The sequence below is a fragment of the Mytilus galloprovincialis genome, chromosome 10 (assembly GCF_965363235.1).
Source record: "Mytilus galloprovincialis chromosome 10, xbMytGall1.hap1.1, whole genome shotgun sequence".
Taxonomy (NCBI): Eukaryota; Metazoa; Mollusca; class Bivalvia; order Mytilida; family Mytilidae; genus Mytilus; species Mytilus galloprovincialis.
In genome coordinates this window covers 7,299,728-7,312,027 of record NC_134847.1, presented here as the reverse complement: position 1 = coordinate 7,312,027, position 12,300 = coordinate 7,299,728, and the positions used below count along the sequence as shown (strand labels likewise).

Here is a 12,300-nt window from a genome sequence, read left to right as displayed (position 1 = left end):
TAGACATATTTTATTATTATGAATAGAAGTTTTCACATGTAAATTAACAATTGTCTTCCCTGCTCCTTATATCCTTTTTTTCTGTAGTCTATTGTTTAGCTTCAAGAAAAAAAATCATGTGTCTTAAATTTAATTTTGTACAAAATTTATGATCAAAAGGGTATTTGTATTTTTAACACCTTGTCAGTTTGTGGACCTACCAGCATGCATGGCTCAAGATAGTCTATTTTACAACTGTTTTTTGAAATGATTAAAATATTTTTTGCAGAGAAAGAGTCAGGTGTAACATGTACCAGAGATAATGATGCTATAGAATGTGTACCTAATGCTGTGTGTAAGAGTGGAGTTTGTACCTGTAATAGTGGATTCTATGATGATACTTTTTCTACCCTTGGTGGGCAATGTGTGTCAGGTAGAGTTCATTTTTGTTTACTGATTTAATTTCAACTATATTTTAAACATTTTGTACTTAAATGTAAAAAAAGTAAGCTAAATGTTTCTTATAGATTTATAATTGTATTAAGGGGATCCATAAATAACATGGAAGCTGAAGATAAAACACGACATATAGATAAAAGCAGATTTTAGTTTAAAAACACAAAGCTAATTAAACTAACAATAATTCTGACATTGTCAAAAATTATTAGGAATTCTGTTTTTTTTTTCAGAAATCATAAAACAACTGCTTATGAAGATTTGCCCTTTACAATCTAGATTCAATCCTTACAGCATGTACAGTCCATACTTGTATTCACGTCTATACGTCTTGACAGTTTTTCAATTTTTTTACAATTACATTTAGTAAAATATGAAATAGAAATAAGACAAAAATAATATAAAATTTTACAATATGATTTAAATATTAACACTGTTATGAAGATGAATAGTTATTGAAACTTTTAAAACAATGGGGCTTTTGATAACTAAAAAGGGTTACATGCATGTGCACCACCACTTATGTTGTGACTACAATAAACATCTCATTTATTTCAACCAGTCTTTCAAGTTTTTCCAGCAAAGATTAGCGTTTAGAATGAAGTGTATGTAGAAGTGGGAAGCATAATGGTACATGTACCAAGTCATTACAAATTCTCTCTTCTATATTCATGTGAAATTTCTCTGATAAGTTATAAATTAATGTTATCAAATCAATGGTTGTTTTCAGGCCTTCTTTTGTGAATATCTACAGTCAGTTAATATTTTGTCTATAAAAGGCTTTTTTGTTGGTGTCAAGGAATTACACAACAAAATAAAATGTTCAATGGTTTCATCAGCATTGTTACAGAGTCTACACTTGTTTTGAATATTCAGCATTATTAGATTTAAGTTTGTATGTTCCAGTTGCTAGTCTAGCACAAATATACATTTTCTTTATCTCAGTTATGTTTGCACTTGATTTTTTTAGCAAGGGATCTATTTTGCCAATATTATATTCATCTTTAAGTTATCTAAATGTTGAGTACCCTTTCATTTGGTCTCTTCCCAGAGATCACAATAATAGTTCCACATTGGCATACTCTTTGCTCTATAATGAATAAGTGATTTGAAATATTATTGCCCCATTTAATACAGGATGTTGCATTTTTATGCCCCACCTACGGTAGTAGGGGGGCATTATGTTTTCTGGTCTGTGCGTCCATTCGTCTGTTCATCTGTTCGTCTGTTCGTCCGTTCGTCCGTCCGTCCGTCTGTCCCGCTTCAGGTTGAAGTTTTTGGTCAAGGTAGTTTTTGATGAAGTTGAAGTCCAATTGACTTCAAACTTGGTACACATGTTCCCTATGATATGATCTTTCTAATTTTAATGCCAAATAAGAGTTTTTACCCCAATGTCACGGTCCACTAAACATGGAAAATGATAGTGCGAGTGGGGCATTCGTGTACTGGGGACACATTCTTGTTATATAAGTTGTTGATTAATGATATAGATTGTTTTTAGATTCCATTTTGAAAAAGACATCTTATTAATTTTGTAAGAAATGCAAGTCAAATGCAGATTTGCCAACTAATGAAGCTATATATGATATATATGTAGATAATTTGAGACCCTTACTCTCCTTTTCAAATTATTCAAGGAAAATTCACAAAGCAGTGAAATCAACTTTGCTGTGAAACCTTTCTGTTATGGATGTTGATGTTTTAAGAACTTATTATTATTTTAGTAGTATCTACATGCATAATCTTTGAGTAGAAAGTAAAACAACAAAATACTGAACTCTGAGAAAAATTCTTAAAGTAGGTAGGTGTTTCCGTGATCCCTATGTAATTTTAAACATTTTTTATGTCACCAATGTTTTTAAATACAGGAGAAAGATTTCAAATTTTCAGTGCACTCAAGGGTATGTAGCATTGCTCAAAGCTTGTGTTCATATGTAGCTGAAGATATTCTAAGAGTGACTGGCTTGCAGAAGTAAAGTTCTCAGCAGTAAAGTCATAATAGTTCTTAGCTTTATTCGTATATGATTTATTGAGTCATGTTTTGTTTCTTGAATTGAAACTTCTTCATGTGTATAACTTTCCTGACAGATCTGTGATATTAGTTTATTATCATCTACCATTGGATCTAAGAACATGTACATGTATTTCTGTTTAAAATTTTGATAGTTTAAATTTTTGGCAAGATCACTAAAAAAATTTATTCACCATTCCATTATAATAAGGTGATATAAAAATGTGTTATTTTCTACAATTAGTTCTTCAATAAATTTACAGTAATCAAATTCCTCAAAAGTTTGTTAATTGGTCCCTGAGTAGAGGAATTATTGTCTTTGAAAGATGAATTGAACCCATGTTGCATTTATTTATAAAACAGAATGTATGAAACAGAAAAAGTCAAGATAGAAAAATATTTAGCACAATAAGATCTACAAATAAGTCAACAAGGCTGAAATTGTAAACATACACCTTATAGGAGTAATTGCCACTGAATAAATATTTTCACCCATTTTGCTGTTTTAGAGAAGTTATACTATATTAAAAAGCAATAGTAAATAAAAGATACAATCATCAGAAAAAGATCTATGAACAAGTCAAATGAGCAAATTTTCAACTGACCCCTTATAGTTATTATTGCCCTGAAAGACAGTTTAACCCATTTTTACATTCTTGTTGATCCTATAAAAGATATCAACAGTAAAAAGCAATAATGTTCAGCAAAGCTAGATAATTCGTCATATCCTTTTCTTGTACAAGTGTTACTTTTATATTGTAGAATTGCAGTCTGGAGTGACATGTACTCAGAGTAACTCACAAACAGAGTGTATACCTAATGCTGTATGTACAAGTAGTGGTGATACAGGATTAAAGTGTACTTGTAACAGTGGATATTATGATAGCAACTTTCCCAATACAGGTGGAACTTGTAAACTAGGTGAATATTCAATTTGTTATTCCACATTTTAACAGCAATTTCAATAAAAAAATTGTTTTTAGAAAATTTGAGGTATGAAACTAATACTTTCCTTTTGTTGGAAGAAAGTTTAATATCCTCTAGTTGATTTTTTTCCTTTTTTAGCTCACCTGGCCCGAAGGGCCAAGTGAGCTTTTCTAATCACTTGGCGTCCGTCGTCTGTCGTCCGTCGTCTGTCGTCCGTCGTTGTCCTTCGTCGTCGTCGTTAACTTTTTACATTTTGAACTTCTTCTAGAGAACCACTGAATGGAATGAAACCAAACATTGCATGAATGTTCCTTATGGGTTGCTGACCAAGTGTTGTTACTTTGTAGCCGATCCATCATCCAAGATGGCCGCCAGTGGGGGACTTAGTGTAACATAGGACCCTATGGGAAATGCATACAAATGACTTCTTCTAGAGAACCACTGAATGTAATAAAACCAAACATGCCATGAATGTTCCTTATGAGGTGCTGGCCAAGTGTTGTTACTTTGTAGCTGATCCGTCATCCAAGGTGGCCACCAGCGGTGGACTTAGTTTAACATAGGACCCTATGGGAAATGCATACAAATGACTTCTTCTAGAGAACCACTGAATGGAATGAAATCAAACATGGCATGAATGTTCCTTATGAGGTGCTGACCAAGTGTTGTTACTTTGTAGCTGATCCATCATCCAAGATGGTCGCCAGCGGGGGACTTAGTTTAACATTGGACCTTATGGGAAATGCATACAAAAGTCTTCTTCTAGAGAACCACGGAATTGAATGAAATCAAACATAGCATGAATAGTCCTTTCCTTAAGAGGTGCTGGCCAAGTGTTGTTACTTTATAGCCAAATTTTATCTGTTTTTATATGATTTCAAAAACCAAAGTAGAGTCAGGTGAGGCCACAATTAAAAATATTTTGGTTTGCCCAAACCCTACCCAAAGGTTGAGACAGTGGGTAGGTAGGTAGGCATTTTCTTTTTCTTTTTTTTTAAAGAGAAATTGAAGTATCGGGTGTTTATTAATCTTCATGCCTATCTGATTAAAAAAAAAATTCTTCAAATCAGGTTAATAAAAGAATTTGAGTAGGCAGCTTTTTTCTGGGTAGGTAGCGTTTGGGCAAACAAACCTATTCTTTTTTATGGCCTGAGAGCCTCTAGTTTTTTTATACGACCGCAAAAATTTTAATTTTTTGTCATATATTGCTATCACGTTGGTGTCGTGGTCTTGCGTTGTCGTCATCCGAATACTTTTAGTTTTCGCACTCTAAATTTAGTAAAAGTGAATAGAAATCTATGAAATTTTAACACAAGGTTTATGACCACAAAAGGAAGTTTGGGTTTGATTTTGGGAGTTTTGGTCCCAACAGTTTAGGAATAAGGGGCCCAAAGGGTCCAAAATTGAACTTAGTTTGATTTCATCAAAAATTGAATAATTGGAGTTCTTTGATATGCCGAATCTAACTGTGTATGTAGATTCTTAATTTTTGGTCCCGTTTTCAAATTGGTCTAGATTAAGGTTCAAAGGGTCAAAAATTAAACTTCAAGTTAGTTTGATTATGACAAAAATTGAATCCTTGGGGTTCTTTGATATGCTGAATCTAAAAATGTACTTAGATTTTTGATTATTGGTCCAGTTTTCAAGTTGGTCCAAATCTGGTCCAAATTGAACTTTGTTTGATTTCATCAAAAATTGAATAATTGGGGTTCTTTGATATGCCGAATCTTACTGTGTATGTAGATTCTTAATTTTTAGTCCCGTTTCAAATTGGTCTACATTAAAGTCCAAAGGGTCCAAAATTAAACTAAGTTTGATTTTAACATAAATTGAATTCTTGAGCTTTTTTGATATGCTGAATCTAAACATGTACTTAGATTTTTGATTATGGGCCCAGTTTTCAAGTTGGTTCAAATCAGGATCCAAAATTATTATATTAAGTATTGTGCAATAGCAAGAAATTTTCAATTGCACAGTATTCAGCAATAGCATGAAATCTTCAATTGCACAGTATTGTGCAATAGCAAGAAATTTTCAATTGCACAGTATTGTGCCATAGCAAGAAATATCTAATTGCACAATATTGTGCAATAGCAAGAAATTTTCAATTGATTGGAGTTATCTTTCTTTGTCCAGAATAGTAGTTGAATCAACTTAAATCATTGTTTTATACAAATTACAATGTATATTCACTTTTACTACCAACTGATAAATTAAAACAATCTTTACCATTCAGTGATAACAAGCACCTTTTGTTACATTTTAATATTTTATGATGTATTTAAATGAGTAGTTATTGTTGCAAACTCCATTAGAAATTTTAATTGAGATTAGTTTTGGAATAAGGGAAAGGGGGATGTGATTAAAAAAATTGGGTTCAATTTTTCTCATTTGAAATTTCATAAATAAAAAAGAAAATTTCTTCAAACATTTTTTTGAGAGGATTAATATTCAACAGCATAGTGAATTGCTCTAAGAGAAAACAAAAATTTTAAGTTCATTAGAACACATTCATTCTGTGTCAGAAACCTATGCTGTGTCAACTATTTAATCACAATCCAAATTTAGAGCTGAATCCAGCTTGAATGTTGTGTCCATACTTGCCCCATACGTTCAGGGTTCAACCTCTGCGGTCGTATAAAGCTGCGCCCTACAGAGCATCTGATGTATTTTATGTTACTGTCTTTTATTATTCTAATAATATTATTTGTTCTTCTCTTATTTATTTCTTTGTACAGTTACAATTTATTATTGTAGTTATTAGAAATTCTAAATTGCTCTTAGGCCAACTAAAATTAATTAGTAGATTTTCATCCAAATTTTTGAAAAAAATGGGGTGGGTGGGAGGATTTTATTTTTTAAATTTTATTGCATATGAAACCTTCTTGTCATGTGTTATTCATATATGCAAGTGTAATAATAAGCTTATATCATGTAAATACATTCATAAGGTATATATCGTGTAACAATCAAAACCAAGGAGTAACCAAAGACTCATAAAAAACCAAAAGACATTTACATCAACAGTTACATATAATAAGTAGGAAACAACACGAACTCCACTATTAAAAAACCAGGAGTGAAATCAGGTGCTTTGGAAGGGTAAGCATTTCCTGCACCGTATACGGCACCGTCATGTTATTTCTTTGTTCAGTTCGTAATGATGAAAGGTTGTTATGACTGAGGAAGAATATCACTGAGATATGATTTCTGACACACTTTTGTCATAATGGCCAATCAGCTCATGATGGCGACCATAAAATTGCTTGAGTGATGACCTTAATTTGATTGATTCATAGCCCTGTCTTAACAACTTTTGAGAAAGCAATATTCCTCGTTCAACAAAATCAACATACTTTGAGCTAAAGCTCTAGAGTAACATATCAATTGAGACACATATACTCCATATGCTGGTGCCGCTTTTTTCAAATTCATAAATATATATCTCTGATCTGTTCTACATGTAATTGCCGCTTTAGAAACCTATTTTATAGTAAACAGCAGAAGTGTGGAGAAATGTTCTCTTCAGTTGGACTACCTACATCAAATGTATTTTGCTTTCTAAGCAATGTTTTTTTGACCTAATAAAATGAAGCAAATGCATTGGTATGCAGCACAAGTACGATAAGTACAGAATAAACTCAAACAGTGTTAAAATAATAGGATTGGTCCTTAATATGCAAGATGCAAATATAATTACAATGTAGAAAATAAAGTTGTTTAATGACTCTATCGTGGGTATTGGGACAGAGGATGCTTTCTCTTTTTCTGCAAAAAACGAAACTAAGGCTAAATCTAAATCTAAGAGCTTGCTATCAATTAATAAATTAAAAATGCGTATGTTTGTTGATTTGTTTAACTCAATATACGGTCACCAATCTAAAAAGTTCATGCTTGTGCTAATTTCTTTATTCCAGTCAAATGTGTTCCACGATTCTAACACTTTTGTGTTTCATTCACAGTCCAAATTTCTTGACACAAAGTCATTGCATAAATAAAATAAATCCAAGTTGTTTTACTCACAAACATTTGTGTCATTTGTGACTTACAGCGATTTTGGTTCTTGGGCACAGCGTATTACTCGTAACCCGAAAATGTCACGCCCTTCTCGTAATCAAATTCTATTCTCGGTAAATGATGTTGTCATCAAAGATCAGCAGAATATATCGACTAAATCATTCAGTAAGAATACGCTATGAAATACGAAAAACCAAAATCTGAAACAAGAAGTTTTAGATGAAACGAAATTATCGACGGTTACTGGTAACGGAAATGAACAAAATCCGAAAATCGTATTTTTTTCAAAAATAAAAAAAATTGGGGCGGGCGGGGATGAAAATCTACCATTTAATTTTAATTGGCCTTAGAGTAATAAAAGTTAATAATATTGTTCATCCTCCTATACAAAAGATTTTTGAAAATTCAGATTTGTTTTCACTTTCTTTGATCTTAATCTTTTTCTGCAAGAGAAAATACAAAGAGATTAAAGAAACTGATTGAGTATTTTTGCGTTGATCACCGACGGAAGTCGTATAATCCCTATACACAACCAAGCTCATTAGTGTATGATTATGGTTAATTGCTTTGAAAAAAAAACAACCTGAGATCGTGATTTGACATATGTGTATCAGTCCTAAATGCTTAATTAATTATACCAGCACTGGGGGTTATACTGTTTCACTCCTATCCATCTGTCCCTCCATCAGTCCATCCTTCTTTCTATCATTCTGTCTCATGAATATTTTTTGATGCATCTTTCTCAGAAACTATATTTCATAAGGATTTCTGAAATTTGGTTTCAGGGTTTATATAAGTCATCTATACTGGGTGAAGCTTTTTCAAATTCATCACTTGACAACTTCCTGTTTACAGAACATATTTTGGCACATGGGTATAATTAGTGAGCAGTTGCTCACAGTTTCACTTGTTTTGAATGCTTTTGTTTATGTTATTTTAAGATATTGAGAATTAACTGTAGTTTGGTGATAATAATAAGAAATTTGTGGATATTTAATTTCATTGCCCAAAATAAGCAAGCGTCTAGATGACCTCCAAGGACTGCTGACAGTCACATAATCATAAACAGTCACTTGATTCATCATTAATAGTTCTTTATTTCTGGAAAAAATTAACTAAACTAGACACTTAAAGCAAATTATATTATCACTATTTAACTTTCATTAATGATTGAACAAAATATCATATTTTAATTTATTTTATATCTCCTAGCTAATATTCCTTAAAACTATGTGCTAGGATGAAGAGTTAGAATCGTAGTAAATACTTTTAACATATCATTTTGTACTTCAGAGTTACAATCAGGAGCGACATGTACCCAGAATAATCAACCAACAGAATGTGTACCTAATGCTGTGTGTGAGAATAAAGTATCAGGACTAAAGTGTTACTGTACCAGTGATTATTATGACAGTAATGGTAGCAATTCTGGTGGAACATGTAGTGCAAGTAAGTTATGATGTCATTTAGTTTCTAAGTTAATAAAGTTATTTCACTAACTGTAATGAAGTATGGTATACTTTCATTAGCAGTTTATATAATCCTGTGGATTCCCCCCTTTCCGTTCCCACACACGACAGTTTCAAGTAATGAACCTCATCGTTGTCTTATGTCATGTAATTTTTCTTTTGTTTTTATACGACCGCAAAATTTGAAAAATTTTTCGTCGTATATTGCTATCACGTTGGCGTCGTCGTCGTCGTCCAAATACTTTTAGTTTTCGCACTCTAACTTTAGTAAAAGTGAATGGAAATCTATGAAATTTTAACACAAGGTTTATGACCACAAAAGGAAGGTTGGTATTGATTTTGGGAGTTTTGGTCCCAACATTTTAGGAATTAGGGGCCAAAAAGGGCCCAAATAAGCATTTTCTTGGTTTTCGCACTATAACTTTAGTTTAAGTTAATAGAAATCTATGAAATTTTGACACAAGGTTTATGACCACAAAAGAACGGTTGGGATTGATTTTGGGAGTTTTGGTTTCAACAGTTTAGGAATTATGGGCCAAAAAAGGGCCCAAATAAGCATTATTCTTGGTTTTCGCACAATAACTTTAGTTTAAGTAAATAGAAATCAATGAAATTTAAACACAATGTTAATGACTACAAAAGGAAGGTTGGTATTGATTTTGGGAGTTTAGGTCCCAACAGTTTAGGAATTAGGGGCCAAAAAGGGACCCAAATAAGCATTTTTCTTGGTTTTCGCACCATAACGTTAGTATAAGTAAATAGAAATCTATGAAATTTAAACACAAGGTTTATGACCATAAAAGGAAGGTTGGTATTGATTTTGGGAGTTTTGGTCCCAACAGAATAAGGGGCCCAAAGGGTCCAAAATTAAACTTTGTTTGATTTCATCAAAATTGAATAATTGGGGTTCTTTGATATGCCGAATCTAACTGTCATGACTGTGTATGTAGATTCTTAACTTTTGGTCCCGTTTTCAAATTGGTCTAGATTAAGGTCCAAAGGGTCCAAAATTAAACTTAGTTTGATTTTGACAAAAAATGAATCAGTTAGGTTCTTTGATATGCTGAATCTAAAAATGTACTTAGATTCTTGATTATTGGCCCAGTTTTCAAGTTGGTCCAAATCAGGGTCCAAAATTAAACTTTGTTTGATTTCATCAAAAATTGAATAAATGGGGTTCTTTGATATACCAAATCTAACTGTGTATGAAGATTCTTCATTTTTGGTCCTGTTTTCAAATTGGTCTACACTTAAGTCCAAAGGGTCCAAAATTAAACTTAGTCTGATTTTAACAAAAATTGAAATCTTGGGGTTCTTTGATATGCTGAATCCAAAAATGTACTTAGATTTTTTATTATGGGCCCAGTTTTCAAGTTGGTCCAAATCAGGATCTAAAATTATTATATTAAGTATTGTGCAATAGCAAGTCTTTTCAATTGCACAGTATTGCGCAATGGCAAGAAATATCTAATTGCACAATATTGTGAAATAGCAAATATTTTTTTAATTAGAGTTATCTTTCTTTGTCCAGAATAGTAAGCAAGAAATATCTAATTGCAAAATATTGTGCAATAGCAAGATTTTTTTTAATTGGAGTTATCTTTCTTTGTCCAGAATCAACTTAAATCTTTGTTACATACAATATACAATGTATATTCACTTTTTACTACCAACTGATAAATTAAAATAATCTTTACCATTCAGTGATAACAAGCAGTTTTTTTACATCTTAATATTTTATGATGTATTTAAATGAGTAGTTATTGTTGCAAACTCCATTAGAAATTTTAATTGAGATTAGTTTTGGAATAAGGGAAAGGGGGATGTGATTAAAAAAATTGGGTTCAATTTTTCTCATTTGAAATTTCATAAATAAAAAAGAAAATTTCTTCAAACATTTTTTTGAGAGGATTAATATTCAACAGTATAGTGAATTGCTCTAAGAGAAAACAAAAATTTTAAGTTCATTAGAACACATTCATTCTGTGTCAGAAACCTATGCTGTGTCAACTATTTAATCACAATCCAAATTTAGAGCTGAATCCAGCTTGAATGTTGTGTCCATACTTGCCCCAACCGTTCAGGGTTCAACCTCTTCGGTCGTATAACGCTACGCCCTGCGAGCATCTGGTTTAATGTTGATGTGTGATCTTTGTTTATTATATATACTCCTGCTCTGAAAGAAGGGGAGTATTGGTTTAGGTCTTAAATCTAAATGTCTATCTTTTCATTCGTTTCTCTTTGTTTCTGACAACTGGTCAGTCAGTTTGTCTGTGTATCATATAAAACAGTAGTAAAGTTTGCCTAACAAACAGATCCTGAAATTGAACTTAACTGTTTGATTCTAATTTTCAGATTCATTGCTTATCAACTGCTACTATTTACAGAATACTTATGTTTTTACATGTAATGTTCATGTGTGAAACTTTGCTGCATTTTTGTAAGGAACTTCAAATAAGTCCTTCTTCAAATTGGAATCAACATACATTTGAACATGTGTTGTACAACAGTATGATGCATTTTAAAGCGGGTATCATAAGCGAGCAATACCCTTCAGTTAAACTTGTTTATTTTCTAGTCATTCATAACTTCTGTGCACCATGGTCAGCAATGAGTAAATGAGAGCTTGACTTATAGTGTATCAAAACAATGTATTCACCTCAGAAACTTACAAAACCTTTGAATAGACTTATTAAGAAGGGATATAATTACGATACTGTTGTCAAGTCATTAAAGATTGCATATTTTGGCGTTAATATTGAGTCACTGATAAGGTCTTTCAGTCAGTTTAATTGAAGTCTGGAGCTGGCATGTCAGTTAACTGCTAGTAGTCTGTTGCTATTTATGTATTATTGTCATTTTGTTTATTTTCTTTGGTTACATCTTCTGACATCAGACTCGGATTTCTCTTGAACTGAATTTTAATGTGCGTATTGTTATGCGTTTACTTTACTACATTGGTTAGAGGTATAGGGGGAGGGTTGAGATCTCACAAACATGTTTAACCCCGCCGCATTTTTGCGCCTGTCCCAAGTCAGGAGCCTCTGGCCTTTGTTAGTCTTGTATTATTTTAATTTTAGTTTCTTGTGTACAATTTGGAAATTAGTATGGCGTTCATTATCACTGGACTAGTATATATTTGTTATGGGGCCAGCTGAAGGACGCCTCCGGGTGCGGGAATTTCTCGCTACATTGAAGACCTGTTGGTGACCCTCTGTTGTTGTTGTTTTTTATTTGGTCGGGTTGTTGTCTCTTTGACACATTCCCCATTTCCATTCTCAATTTTATAGTGTTGAAGAATTTATGTTGCCCTCTAGATGCCTTTGATTTGTTAGGACATCATATTGAGGTAAACTCATTATTTATTTATAATCAGTATAATTTATTATTTTCATATTTCAGGTTCTTTAATTTATTTCTTAATCTTTTGATGATTTGAAT

The 12,300-nt window shown here is 32.3% G+C and overlaps 2 protein-coding genes across 2 annotated transcripts in view; both read left to right on the top strand.

Moving 5' to 3' along the window:
• Positions 1 to 12,300, top strand: part of LOC143048845 (uncharacterized) — a 54,312-nt gene that overhangs the window by 40,303 nt on the left and 1,709 nt on the right. The window contains exons 12-13 of the mRNA XM_076222713.1: positions 269 to 412; positions 8,684 to 8,839. Coding sequence (XP_076078828.1) covers positions 269 to 412; positions 8,684 to 8,839 — 300 coding nt within the window. The remainder of the gene's footprint in view (positions 1 to 268; positions 413 to 8,683; positions 8,840 to 12,300) is intronic.
• LOC143049759 (phosphatidylinositol phosphatase PTPRQ-like) overlaps positions 3,213 to 12,300 on the top strand; it is a 114,332-nt gene continuing 105,244 nt past the window's right edge. Inside the window, exons 1-2 of the mRNA XM_076223475.1 lie at positions 3,213 to 3,367; positions 8,684 to 8,839. The gene's annotated coding sequence lies outside the window, so the exon portion shown is untranslated. The remainder of the gene's footprint in view (positions 3,368 to 8,683; positions 8,840 to 12,300) is intronic.